This window comes from Lasioglossum baleicum, unplaced genomic scaffold (genome assembly GCF_051020765.1).
Source record: "Lasioglossum baleicum unplaced genomic scaffold, iyLasBale1 scaffold0021, whole genome shotgun sequence".
In the NCBI taxonomy this organism is placed as follows: Eukaryota; Metazoa; Arthropoda; class Insecta; order Hymenoptera; family Halictidae; genus Lasioglossum; species Lasioglossum baleicum.
The window spans coordinates 649,627-663,629 of record NW_027469081.1 but is presented as its reverse complement, the minus strand read 5'-3'; the positions used below and the strand labels follow the sequence as shown (position 1 = coordinate 663,629).

The window sequence follows — 14,003 nt, the reverse complement described above, 5'->3', positions numbered from 1 at the left end:
AGTTAATTTTGTTATTTACAAATACAATTTGCAATTATTATTTGTATTGGCAAATCATAAATTAAATTGTATTTTCAATACAATTCTGGCGGTGTACCTGCAAAGGTTGCCATAGCAGAAAAAAACATAGCGCACGGATCAGCTCCGAATCGGCCGATTATTTACAACCATCGCGCTCCGACAACTTTAACTCCGACAGATGGACAACACGTGCAACACACCCAAGCAAATTGGTACAAAAAAAAATAGTTGTATTTACGTAAATATTCATTTCGCCACGTGTTCATTGTATACATGTATACAAAATACAAGAAATAAGAGAGAAGAGCAAAAACTATTTGATTGATATTTCCATCTCTCAGTCCAAATAATAAATAATCTTTTATTTGCAAATAAGAAATAATGAATACATCATTTTTGGAATTATTTAAATAATTTTTATTGAAATAAAAAGTTTAGTTATTATTTGCAATTAAAATCACATGTTTATTTATTATTTAATTATTTATTATTTAAAATAAAATTTGCCCAACACTGAATTTACAAAGGATCAGTTCACTGATCCGTGGAAAGCCGTCCCTTGTGTCAATTTCACACAGTTTTCCTGAAATACACGTTATGCTGTCCTGTTATGTGTGGATAAATTCTCCCGAAACTTCGTGACTGTTGTTTTTTTCCATACAAAACATATAACCGAAAAACCTAAAATGTAAATGTTGACTCATCGATTTGAATAAAAAAACATCGAAAAATAACTAATATTTACCTTGTTATCTCGTCGATCTTTCACCACTGTGTCCACTTGCACTCGGAGCTATTTTAACTCGAGAAGTAAACATTTCTTCTGACTTGGAATATTTCCATTCTTATAATGACTTTTTAAATTTGGTGGATACCTCGTACAATACTTAAATGTTTAATAATAATTTAAACAATATTTCGAATAATGGAACAGCAATTTTTAGTGGCGCCTCAGAGTCACCACTCGAAACTTCCCCTTGTAACGATATTTGTTAGAAATGCCATAAGCGATTTCGTAAAATCGACAGAATTTCGTAACAGACTTTTGTCGAGCTTCTATGTCGATTTCGAAAATCGATCGAGACTGTCAACACAATGTGATTCATTTCCTATTTCTCGCAGACAGAGAAATGCATTAGCTTATCATACGCGATCGTGCGATAGCGATTCTGGGTCAACATCCCTATGTTTCAAGCATATGCATAATTAATACTGCGCGACTATACATATATGTTGCAAGTAAATATTAGTATTAATTATAGAAGCAAATAATTTCAAGCAGACTGCGCCAACGAAAGGGGGGAAAATGTTATCAAATTGTTTTTAATTCTTCTCTTATTTCGAATTGTTTCATTATTTATCCGGCCACAAAAGAGTTTAATGCGTAATTCACACCCTGAGATGTTACTGCGAGAACCGGACATGGAAAAAGAACATGAAGAATCAAGGTATGCGGTATTTTGAAACTGCACTCGGCATCATTTGCCAACGATTGCATTTTACCCGAGTGATTTCACATGAATGGTCGCTAATGGCGTTTCATGCGTTAATGAAATCGATTTATATAATTTTGTAATTTAAGAGCACAACCTTCTGAATCGTTACGACCACGCAAATATGTATAATTTCACTTTGCGTCGTACGAAACAATGAAAATATTGATATCTTTAATATCGCTTCCATCTCCGTGAGTCAGACAATTTCATATTTCTCTTGACAAGATGTATTTATTAACGAAAACACAGTCAAAACGTGTTTGCAACATATTTTGCATATGGAGACACCCTGTCAGCGATTATTCTACGCATGGTGCATCGTACTGCATCGTACGATGCAACTGTAACGTGATCTACAGTCGGAATTGGACATTATTTTTTCAAGATTGTAAAGAAATTTGCTTCATCAACAAATGTATTTATTAACCCTTCCGACCCTAAGCACGTACGGTGTACGTCCTCACGATCTATCGTGATCTATCGTACGCAGACGGACGACATACGGTATATGTATACGTCCTGATGCAACATGATGAATTTTCGTCTTTTTATGACTATAAGATACATATTCCGAATAAAAACGGTATATTATTATTGAAATTTAACATATCTCAATCATTTTTTGATTTTTATTTATGAATCTTTATTTTATTTATAAATATAAAGATATGAAATCGCGCGAAAACAGTGCGGCTATGCGAGGGGACAGACGACGCACAGTGGGCCAAACCGACGAAATCTGTGTCAAAATCAAAAAACTTTCGATAGAAATGAGATAGAGCGATGAAATTTTTTTTAAACAAAAGCTGAAACTTTGCATAATAGGGGGTAATTATGGAGATTGTGGTACGAACGTTTTTTAACCTTGAGAAAATTCGTTAAACATGTAGAATTTCAAGGAATCGATTTTGGAATATCCTGAGGTCGAATTTTGAAACCAGATTTGAAATCAGCGTGAAAAAATCTACGAGAAATGATGTGTTGCATGTTAAAAAAAAATTTTTCCGCGCATGGTATTGGAAAAAACACAATTTTCTTGAAGTTGTGCAAGTTTAACGAATTCTTTCAAGGTTAAAAAACGTTCGCACCACAATCTCCATAACTATTCTATATTCTGCAAAGTTTCAGTTTTTATTTTTAAAAAATTTCATCGCTCTATCTCATTTCTATCGAAAGTTCTTTGATTTTGACACAGATTTCGTCGGTTTGGCACACTGCGACGTACCTCCATCGGGTCGGAAGGGTTAACGAAAAGACAGTCAAAACGTCTTTGCAACATTTTGCACATAGAGACACCATATCTGTCTACGTCTACGTCTACATCGTACGATGCAACTGTAACGTGGTCTATAGTCCGAATTGGACATTATTTTTTCAAGATTGTAAAGAAAGAATCAAGAAATTCTTATCCACTCCTTGAATAGCAAAGGAATTTGTCAAAAGAGAACGCGATTAATAAGAAATATGTATACAGCGGTACCCCTTCTTGTTTCATGAGGAGCTATAAATGCAATTAACGCTGACGAATCGATGAGCCTGCATCTTCGCATTCTGTCTCATCGCACACACACACACGAATGCGTCGAGTTAAAAGCGATTCGTCTCACGGGTGCCTACGTGATTCCCAGCAACGTCAGACAATTTTTGGGTAGACCTCGATTCGTAGAACGTATTACGATTCGGTTCCTATTCTAACGAAACGAATGCTTCTCGGGATGCCGGAAATTTATAATCGTGTTGCGTCATACATATATATATATATATATATATATATATATATATATATATATATATATATTCTGACAATTCCTACTTTAAAATAAATACTCCCGAAACACATTTTTGTATTCTTTAGAGCAATTGCATGCCTTTCGAAGGATTTTTTGAGCCCTCGAAAATGTAAATGATGGCTGTATCGAAAACTGGTTTCTTGAATTAGTCGAGGAAAACATGATCTGCGGCAGGTTTTGGAATTAGGTGAAGGTCTGGACTTTACACGCGTAAGAGAATCATCACGAACTCGTAATAAACGGCTCGTTGAACGGTACCGCTTGTATTACATAGATTGATCCAGTTTCGTTGTAAATTGAAGATACCGGGACAAACTTCTAGTTGTCAAACGATATTTAAATGTAATTTTTCCATAATATTTTAAGGGAAAGTTCCAGTCAGCCTTGCCAAGTAGTTGATTAAGGATCGGATTAAGTGGGTCAATGGGGATACGAATGTCTGCAAAACGATTGAACATTAATCATAAACATCGTGGTCGATTGGCGCAATCGTAAACGGAGCATTTGCGAACGTGACAACAGTCACGTTTCCAAAGGCCTTTCGGTTTTAGTTATTGAAAATACTCAAAGACAGATGGTTCTTTTGTTGAATATTTCATTCAGCTCTTTTTTAAAAATTAATCAACCCTCGTGTTACACTGATAAACCGAAGCCCGATACGTTATCGTAAAATGCTTACAATTGGCAAATTTATTTTCGTAATTTATACATGGCGTGTTACATGAAATCACATTCATTTCAAACTACGTTTCGGGTCGAGGACAATAATGAAAAAATAACGTATAGAAATAAACTATGAATAATATGACCGCGATCATGCATAGCTAACAGCGGTTTAATGTGAAATACAAAAAAGTCAGATCGTAGACTTTTAACTCTGATCCATTGCGTTGGTTTCATTCATACTGCTTCCGCTGCAGTCCTTCTGAATTATTTCGAAAAGTGGTTGCAATTCGGGCGTTGCTTTGATCTGTGTTACGAACTCGCACAACGACGGATTTTTATCTGGAAGAAAAATATATATCAGCTCGTAGAGCTTGTGCAATCCATATGACGATTTCAATATTTACCGGCGTCTGGAATTGTTAATAGCGCTGCCACTGCCCTCAGTGCCGAACGTTTCAATTCGTCTTGTTTCTCATACTCTTGCTTCACTGAATTTGCTTTTACTTTCATTGTACAAGTACTCTTCAACGGTTCGACTAACCTTTCCAGCCCTGCGCATCGATGTTTATATAAATAAATAGTGTGTAAGAATAATGTAATAATAAGCTAATAAATAAGCTTTGTAATATTCACTTTGTAAAACTGCGGTAGGACATAGTTGAGCAAGCCTGGCCGTCATAAGGTAGGTCAACATCTTGATGTCGTAGTGATCTCTGAGACCATTCTCGACGTGGTTCAAGAAGTTGAAGACATCCAATCGGTCCAGACACGAATCTAACAACGTGTACATACACTCGAATGCTGCTTTTCTAAGATCCAGACCGTCGTCTACTGTATGTTTGAACGGTCCCATTTCCACTTCTCTTATCAGTTCTTTCTGTATACAAAGCATTCGAAATGCAGACGATTAACATTTTGTTATCGCGGAGAAATATTACGTTAGTGCAGAGAGAAGTCGTATTAAAATTAAAATAATAACAAGTGTTTTTCGAGTACCTTTATCTTTGTTTCAGCGTAGAGATGTGGTAACACAGAGTCTAATAAATCTCTGATTAGCATCGGCTTGTTATGAGCTGCCGAATTGAACGCGACTAAAGCTACCCTCCTCACATTCAGATCAGGATCCTCTAAAGCCACCAGGAAGTTGCCCATGCATTGTTTCAACATGGCATCGATTTGTTGAGGCTGTGAAAGACGTTACGATTTATTACTATATATGTAAGACAACAATTGAGCATGTGACTTTCGATATACAGTGACTCCCATTAATATTCGGACGCTCTAAAAAACGCGATAATCTTTTTAATATTGTACTATACGATTCAAACTTTTTTCGGAAGCTAGAGCACTTAGTTCACTACAGGATGTGCAAAGAAATTTTTTCGAAAATTGCAATGGTCGCAATTGTAGAGAAAATACTAAAAGATCCATTTTACAACTTTTTTATGTGGGCCTATATTGAAAATTTAAAAAATACGTTTTGTAGATCTGTTTCAATTAAACATATCCTGAAAATTTCGTCAAAATCGGTCGACGTTGCAATGAGCTACAAGCGTTTAAAGATGGTAAAAATTGCAGATTTTCACGATTTTCGGCCTATAACAGCAGTAAATCTAAGAATTCTTACATCTTTCAATGACTGTCATTTTTCCCCGCATCAACCGATTTCGATGAAACTTTCACAATGCGTATAACCCACACAGATCTACGAAACATATTTTTCAAAATTTCAATATAGGCCCGCATAAGAAAATTGTAAAATGCAACATTTAGTATTTCCTCTACAATTCCGGTCAAATGCAATTTTTGAAAAAATTTCTTTTCACATCCTGTAGTAAACTAATTGCTCTGGCTTTCCAAAAAAGTTAAAATCGCATAGTCCAATATTTGAAAAGTTACGGTGTTTTTAAGAGTGTCCGAATATTAGTGGGAGTCACTGTACCTGATCGGAAATGGTGAACTTGACAGCGGTGACTGTGGTGGTTCGCATGAACGCGGAAGGCGATTTCAATGACTCTTGCAGTTTTGGTAACAGGGTAGCAGGATCGATCAGAGTAAGTTTTCCTAGACATTCCGCGACAACGTTGCGCGTGCCTTCTTCCGTGCATTCGCAATGCCTGTACAACAACATCCAAATCGAAGGCACGAAGTTTTGCAAGTGGGACACGCCGGACAGACTAGCAGATTGACACGTGATAATCTGTAAAATCACAAATATTCATAAAGTCGAAATGATACACTTCTGCGCTTGGTAATTAATTTAGAAAACGTTGCTTGCGAGACGATACGATACGATATAACGTACTCTACCTCTTTCAACGAGTGCAAGAGAAGATATTGACGTTTCGGTTGTGCCTCGATTTCCTTCAGTATGAATGGTAAATACTCCGGAAGATTGCCGACTGCTATGTTCCCCAATGTATAGCTGGCTGCTGACTTCACTTCCTCCGAGTGAGACGAGAACGAGTTTAAAATTATATGCTTCAGAGAAGTGATTCTACTCAGATCCCTGCACGAAAAGAAAATGCAATTCTAGACGCGGTGTAAATCCGAAACACTTCGTGATATATATTACTTACACGTGTCTGCCTATTTCACCGATGACCAACAGCGCGAAGATGTGTTGCGCGTCGCTCTGAGGTTTCTGAACGTCTTTCAGAAATTGTTCTACCACCGCCTGAGCTTCCTGGTGCCACGTGATCGTTAACGCGGCCGCGCATTTAGCAAGGGAATGGTAGGCTTGCTTATGAAGTACAGACTGATTCACAGGCGTTATCAACATCGAAAGCAACTCTCTGTATCCCAGGCCCGGTATGTCTGCCTGGACCAATGCTTGGAAAAATTCCAGCATCGAAGTCAAGGCCACTCCTAAATTTTACAAACATAAAACAAGTGAACGATAAGACGAATGAATATTACGATAGCGTAGCGATTTTGAAATAAGATTACCTTGAAGGAGTGGAGATTTGACCAAAACCAATATTTCTGGGAGGATGTAATCGGACACCTTCGTCAAAGCGACGGGATGGAGCATCGCGATAACGGTCAGGAGATTAAGAGTTAATTGCGCAATATGCAGATCAGTCTCATTCAATAATGCTGGTAGCTCCGCGGTTACCTAACGAACGGAATATTATTTTACGACATGCACTTTCAATGTTTAGTTGATATTAGGGCTGTTACTTTTCCGGAGCTTCTTCCTCTTCAAAGGAAAGTAACAGCCCTAGTTGACGTTACTCCTGAGCATCCATTACCTTATCTAATAAATCTACATGAAGAGCAGAGCTGTAATTTTGCACGAGAGTATCTAGAAGTGGTAGGGAACACAATTTCAAAGCTCGTTGATTTTTTCGGAGGAAAGATCCAAGAATTGGAATGGCCTCGTCCTGCAGAAAGTACAAGATAATACATGAAGCTTGCACGAAGGGTTATGCGTGCCGAACAATGGTGTACACGTACCATAATAGGCTTAAGATCTACTCTCAAAGGCGATGATGCTATACAAGTCAGGGCCTTGACGGTCGTGAGTCGCGTGATCTCGTTACGAAGTCTGTCCAGGAATATAGGCAGACACACGTGCAATTCATCCGACAGGATGTCTCCAAAATGAGCTAGAATTTGACCCATGCAAGCGATCGCTCTTTCCTTCACTTCCTGATCGATATCCGCTGTTTTTAGTCTCGTCAATGTGCAACGATATATCTCGCCAGATAGTGATGTCAAGTCGAAATAGCATGGCTTATCTGGAACGAAATTAATCTTGAAACTTCTCATTTCATCGAACCTCATTTTAACACTAACCGTGCCGCGACCGGTCAATCAACGCTTTCACATAATCATAAATTTCTTTATTCGAGCACGTATTATTATAAAAATTGTGAAATATCTAAATAAATTCAGTCTTGTAATTTTGATAAAACAATATATGTATATCCGATACATTTTGTACCCGGTACGGTTAGTGTTAAACATGATCTTTCGCAACCTACCGTGTGGTCGAATGACTTGGACAAGCTGTTGCAGTACCAGTAAGGCCTCCGCTGTAATTTTGTAAAATGGATCTCCAACGGCAGCTATAATGGGAGGCGCCAGAACCGCCATGTGCGGATGAAACACTTCCGGTTGATGTGTGATTAATAACGTATGTACGAAAGCGAGTGCATCGATCTTCATATTCGACGAGGAATTCTTGTCTCCCAATGAGTATTGAATACCGGATATTAATGCCGGTATGTGGTTGTTCAAAGCACCTGGCAACACGAGTACCAGCTCTTTCAACAGCGAGAAACAGTCCTGTCTGGTTTTAATGCTTTTCTCTTTCATCTGACGGTGGACTGCTTTTACTATTAACGGAACTTGTTGTTGGAGTAACGATATCGGACCGTCGTCGTCCTCCATCGCGTCAGGATCGAGTGGTACTCCGGTGGTTGGTCTAGTTTGCTTCAGAAGTGCGATGTATGCGTGGAATATATCCGATTTTACATTCTCTTCTCTCTCTGTGTGTGTTAACATACGTGTTGTATTTTTAGTCGATAGTAACTTTTTATATGGGCCATTTTATTCTATACCTTTAAATCTTGCGATTAAAGCTGGCGAAACATCCTTGTAAAGTTCCGGGAGAAGTTCTCGCCTACTAGAAACAACAGCCTCGAGACACTTGGCAGCTGCTCTTCGAACCTTCCAACTCATATCATCGTCATCTGAGTATTCATCCTCCGCATCTTCCTCTCCATCTTCTTCTACTTCCATCACGGCACCTTCTCCATCAGACGCATCATTCATATCATCATCGTAATTATAGTTTGGATCATAGGTGATGTACATCAAACAAATATCTATAATCTATGGAACAGATGTTTGTTGAGTCTCAGCGGATCACGAGTCCGATGAGTTTGTAGCACGAGTGTATAAAGAGATATCATACTTTACTTATATGCGGGGTAATTTCTTTGGGGCATCTGTATACAAAAGATTCAAAAGCTTGCAAACAATATTCTCTAAGTTCATCGTCATCGTCCATGCTATACTGTAAGATTAGAGGCATTACCCTCCCTATTTGCTCTCCAAATCTGTGTCCGGCTTGACGACTGAAATTTAACGATAGCAGTAGAAAATGATATATGCAGGGTGAGGGAAAACTGTTCTCAGAAAAAAGTGTACCACTTACCAAATAGATGCGATGCATTGTATGTAAGTGCGTACCACATTTTTAGTAGTTTGAGTGGAAAGACCTTCAAGCAAATGATCCAAAAGCTTATTGTACAAGTAATTGTTACTCGAAGTCAACAAATGACTCAACGCTACTATGGTACGTTTTCGAACTGCTTGACGGGGTGAAGAGAGTTGTGGTAACAGAGCAGCCAAAATGATAGAGTGAAAGGTGACTAGTAAAGCACCGAATCGAGACAATAGATCAGCGACGATATCAAGAGCTTCGAGTTGTACAGATACATCTTCCTGCTATGTGAATAGTAATTAGTAGCTTTTCTTTTTAGAATATTTCAGAATAGTTCAGCGGGGTCATAATTACTTTTTCGATAGCGCTGCTAAGACGACCGGTTATCCGTTTACAAACGTTCGCAACTAGTTCGCTGGATCCTAAGGGAAGTTCGGAGATTACAGTCTTCAATCCGATACTGGAGATGTCTCTCAATTGTTCTTTGTCTGACACCATGTTACTGCATAGCGCATCTACAATAGTTTCCACTTGGTACTCCTTTACCTTATTGACTAATGGGCCCAAACTGAAATCGGACACGTTTCTGTAATCATGTCCAAATACAGAGAAAATCTTGCAAATGCAAGAAAGTGCTTAACTAGTCCTTTAAAATAACAAGAAATTCTGGATATCTACATCCATTGTGAGCTAATTTTACAGAAAACGATAGTGGCAGTGTGTCTTATAGTCTAGGTTTAATTTATATATAACTGTACCATTTTACAGCAAGATTTTGTACTTCTCCGTTCTTGTCTTCTAGCAGTTTTAAAAGCATTTTTACAACTTTGCGCTCCGATTCATCATCCAATTTGATACTATCTTTTTGTAATTCACTCATTAGATCGTTGGTTGCCATAAATCTGAAGTCCTTGTCGCTGGATGTCATCTAAAATAATAAATTCTATTAGATTTCATTCAAATCATTCTAAACATATAAAAAATATAAGATAAACATAAATTGATGAGAATATGCAATGCCAAGGTTCAAAAATATTGTATAAAGATCTCTATTAAATTAATTAGAATAACATTCGCGTAAAACGAATTTTTTGACAGTAAAGTGCAATTCAGATTCTCATTGAGTCAATGCACTTATTGAAATAGAAATTTCCATTTGTGATAGATAATAGCGAAAATTAGTGGATACATTTTCAAACGAAAATCAGATCAATTTAGATAAATGGATCGATCTGTACTCGTATCGAAAATTAACTCGAATTTTACGAAATCAACAGAAGCTCTTTACATGGATAAAGGTTATGTAAAAGTTGAGTATCATTAACGGTTACAACGTTAACATTTTCGTGTAGGATAATTTCAAAGTAACGAGCAAACGTTCATAATGTTCGGTGTGGTAAAAAGATTCGTTTAAAGGAGCCATGATAAATACCTTCTCCAGCAAGTTAGCAATGTGATAAGAGACACTAGCCATGATTGAAAACTTTTTCACAGCCGGTTACAGTTGTCGTTCCCAATATTTCTACGTTGTAATTCAACAAAAAGAACAGAAAATTACGGAGTTTCTGGGGAACAGGCGACACTGAATTCGATCCCGTTCGTTCGGTCGTAGATCTTGTTAGGAAAGCTTCGTTCTAATGAAATTTCACCGCCCGCAACATTTCAATACTGCGAATCTTTACCGCAACTTCGACTGCCAAAATTTTGATGGTAATCGTGCGTTCTTGAACCCATCGAAACAACAGTCACGGGAAATACATATCTGAGAGGCGAAACTCGTGTCGGAACTCCAATATTTTGGACTCGTCCGTGAACAGTGTTGTCCGCTCTGTAAATTGTATAAAATTGTATAAATCAGTATAAATGCATACAGAGAGGATATCCTCTCTCATGCATATATCTACCATTTGCATTGGTCATTTAGAATTTAGATGAAAAAGTGCAAAGAGACTGTGTGCGAAAAATTGGCAACGTTGGAAAGCGCGGCAATATTTGAAACGTGAATTCCGAGAACTACTAATGGGCGCATGCGTACTGGAAATTGATCACCAAAAAATGCGGGAGAAATGTAAAAATACCTCATTATATATTTAATATATTTTACAGTCTTAAAGCTCCGAAATTTGTGAGCATTTCCTACAACTGGACTGCAGATATTATGCAAATATCAATATTGAAAATGCAACGAACTAGAAGTTTTTATCTTGTACAAAATAATAATTAACATTTTTAATGAATGCAAAATAGATATTTACATGAACATCCGCAATCTACTTATAATGAAGTGAACATACTTTAAATATCATGTATAAAAAAGACAAGTTTAAAACAATTTATAATATATAATACTGCTAGTATTAAACACTTAGAAATCTATTAAATTCACTTGCTATTTCTTATCACATATGTTTAAAAACTTGAAGTTTATGTAATGTATCGATAAAAAATATAAATTAGTATTGTATTAAGTTACGCCTATGTTACTTATGAGAAATAAATAATGTTTGTACTGAGATACATCAACAAGATAATATGGCATTACTCGGATTCATTTCCAATGTCTTCGTTCTCATTTTGGCCTCCAGATTCCTATCAATGATAAATTAACTTTAAACAAACTGTCTGGCTATGTTATATCTTACTATATAATATGTAAAAATGTACCTGCGATGCCGAAGTACATTCTGTAGAAGAATTTTGATTGAGAAAACATGTGATTGGCTTCTGCCATTCAGGTGTCTCTCTCGGATGGTATGGATTACCACCAGAATAATTCTTTCCTAAAATGAAATTTCTATACTTGAAACAATAGTGAGAAACAATATACACAGTGAGGGAAAAATATTTATGCAACTAAGTACATAGATTCTCGTATCAACTGTTGATACAATACTGGGTCAAAAGTGATTTTATAGGTCAAAAGTAAATGCTAGTGCATAAATAATTTTGTCTACCTTTGCTGGTTCCCACAACTTTCTTCACCGGAGTACTTTTTACAGATTTAGCTGGCGCTTTACCGCCAACGGCTACAAAGAACATAAACAATAATTCTACATAAATAAATTCGACAGAATTCATTATTTCGTAAATGGGAAATTGTAAATCCAGGAGGAATTGTTCAAATTAAAATGTGAAACATTGATGGAGAATCGAAATCCGGATCGAAATCAGTATCAAACAGAAACAAAGGAATTAATTTCGGAGTTCGCTGGTTCGCTGAAGCCGAGAGTTTTCAACAAAATTCATTTACCTTTGCCAGGCACACGATCTGCTTTCGTTCTCACCATATTCTCAAACTGGAGGGTCTCTATAAATTAGAATTGCAGAAGAAAATAGCGTCACAAATACGAAATTTTCGTTACAATGTACTTACAATGTACGTTATTCAAATCATATGTCTACAATCTACAGTCTACTTGAGTCTACTGCAGTGATTGCGAACCTCTGTTGTTATACCAATTGTATTTAGAGCCTACACTCCACTCTACACCAGGCATGGGCAGAAACCAGACAGAAACAGCAGAAACAGGTAGAAATCAGGCAGAAATAGCACACGGGCTAGGGAATCTCAAGGAATACCCAGGCATACCCCCACTTCTCCCGGCCGCGCGTCTCGCTCCCCGTGGCGGCCCAAGTGCTCGGAGCAACTACGGCCGCCAAGGGGATTGAGACGCGCGGCCGGGAGAAGTGGGGGTATGCCGGGCAGTGATGCCAGAGCTGTGGTACTGTGGTACTAAACCATACCCCCACCATAGCCTACTATTGCCCCTACGTTGTTTTCCAACGCGCCCGCGCGCTACACTCACCAGCGTACCCGCGTACCTCTATGGATACAGTAGAGGTACGCTCAGGTACGCTTGGGTACGCTGGTGAGTGTAGCGCGCGGGCGCGTTGGAAAACAACGTAGGGGCAATAGTAGGCTATGGTGGGGGTATGGTTTAGTACCACAGTACCACAGCCTTGGCATCACTGCCTACACCTACACCTGTTCCAGACAGTAGAGCCAACCTGAGAACGACTACGATACAAAATATATATAGTAAAGTAAATTTAAAAAAGATTTGACGTTATGCAACTCTTATGTATAATTTATTACAATATCAATGAATAATTCAAATATTTCGAAATGATGTTTTTCTCTCGTAATCTTCATGCTCGATCTTGTTGTCTTATTTTTCATAATACACATTAAAAACTATACATATATGCATATACCCCGACAGCACAGTCTGCCCGAGCCCACCGCCGGACCCAGCTAGCCGAGCCCCAGCCCGACACGTTACGGGCTAACGCAATGCTTGGCTCAGCGTTGAGACCAAATCAGGACGATTTAGCCTGGCCCCTGTGCACAAAAGGGCGCGATTTTCACCTGCCGGGGGCTCGAGCCCAGAGCCTGACGGCCGGGCTGGGATTCAGCCTGTTTTTGAGAGGGCAGCACGGTATCACACTAATGTGGCCAATCAGTGCTTCGATTGGGCCCAACTTTTCTCGCGCATGCGCGACACAGGGCGGGTCGCATCAATGTGGCAGTACTTTGCAAATGCGTAGCAGTCTCCCTTGTTACCGACAAAAGTATAATAAGTTAATAAATAAGACCTTTGAGGGCGATTGCTGCCTAGATTGACCTTTATTTGGCGTTTTTGACTACTGAAAAAACCCGTGTTTGTATTATCACGCAATGAGAACGCGAATCCCGCACCCTTGCAATCTTGCAAATCGGCTGAATCCTAGCCCGGCCGGCAGGCCCTGGGCTCGAGCCCTCGGCAGGCGGAAAACGCGCCCTTTTGTGCACAGGGGCCAGGCTGAAACCGAGCCGGTGTGCCGTCGGGGTATATATAGCCTTAGTTGTTCAAT

General features: G+C 38.4%; 2 protein-coding genes across 5 annotated transcripts; both read right to left on the bottom strand.

The window, feature by feature from the left end:
* Positions 1-3,968: 3,968 nt before the first annotated feature.
* Positions 3,969-10,938, bottom strand: Cand1 (Cullin-associated and neddylation-dissociated 1). 3 transcript variants are annotated; one of them, XM_076445079.1, is made up of 17 exons: positions 10,582-10,938; positions 9,908-10,077; positions 9,504-9,717; positions 9,141-9,430; positions 8,898-9,060; positions 8,542-8,815; positions 7,963-8,469; positions 7,433-7,716; positions 7,228-7,359; positions 6,923-7,091; positions 6,553-6,841; positions 6,284-6,482; positions 5,916-6,173; positions 4,970-5,158; positions 4,607-4,850; positions 4,378-4,524; positions 3,969-4,312 (listed from the first exon to the last, which is right to left on the bottom strand). In XM_076445079.1, the coding sequence occupies exons 1-17, from the start codon at positions 10,621-10,623 to the stop codon at positions 4,179-4,181; spliced, it is 3,705 nt and encodes a 1,234-aa protein (XP_076301194.1). In that variant the 5' UTR covers positions 10,624-10,938; the 3' UTR covers positions 3,969-4,178. The 3 variants fall into 3 exon arrangements, with proteins under 3 accessions (XP_076301194.1, XP_076301193.1, XP_076301195.1); XM_076445078.1 differs by having other exon boundaries at positions 9,141-9,433; positions 10,582-10,936; XM_076445080.1 differs by lacking the exon at positions 10,582-10,938 and having other exon boundaries at positions 9,141-9,433; positions 9,504-9,735; positions 9,908-10,049.
* Positions 10,939-11,205: 267 nt separating this feature from the next.
* LOC143219183 (PCNA-associated factor) lies at positions 11,206-12,765 on the bottom strand. 2 transcript variants are annotated; one of them, XM_076445081.1, is made up of 5 exons: positions 12,592-12,765; positions 12,400-12,456; positions 12,104-12,175; positions 11,814-11,929; positions 11,206-11,738 (listed from the first exon to the last, which is right to left on the bottom strand). In XM_076445081.1, the coding sequence occupies exons 1-5, from the start codon at positions 12,644-12,646 to the stop codon at positions 11,688-11,690; spliced, it is 351 nt and encodes a 116-aa protein (XP_076301196.1). In that variant the 5' UTR covers positions 12,647-12,765; the 3' UTR covers positions 11,206-11,687. The 2 variants fall into 2 exon arrangements, with proteins under 2 accessions (XP_076301196.1, XP_076301198.1); XM_076445083.1 differs by having other exon boundaries at positions 12,523-12,723.
* Between the last annotated feature and the right edge of the window lie 1,238 nt (positions 12,766-14,003).

What these genes read in the sequence shown, in the direction of transcription:
- Cand1 (XM_076445078.1), bottom strand. Translation starts at nt 10,623, where the DNA reads ATGGCTAGTGTCTCTTATCACATTGCTAACTTGCTGGAGAAG. An exon ending in CAATGCATCGCATCTATTTG is followed by an intron (nt 9,061 to 9,140) that starts GTAAGTGGTACA and finishes GTTAAATTTCAG; the next exon opens with TCGTCAAGCCGGACACAGAT. An exon ending in TAGATCTTAAGCCTATTATG is followed by an intron (nt 7,360 to 7,432) that starts GTACGTGTACAC and finishes TACTTTCTGCAG; the next exon opens with GACGAGGCCATTCCAATTCT.
- LOC143219183 (XM_076445081.1), bottom strand. Translation starts at nt 12,646, where the DNA reads ATGCCTGGTGTAGAGTGGAGTGTAGGCTCTAAATACAATTGGTATAAC. An exon ending in AGATCGTGTGCCTGGCAAAG is followed by an intron (nt 12,176 to 12,399) that starts GTAAATGAATTT and finishes TGTTCTTTGTAG; the next exon opens with CCGTTGGCGGTAAAGCGCCA. An exon ending in AATGTACTTCGGCATCGCAG is followed by an intron (nt 11,739 to 11,813) that starts GTACATTTTTAC and finishes TATCATTGATAG; the next exon opens with GAATCTGGAGGCCAAAATGA.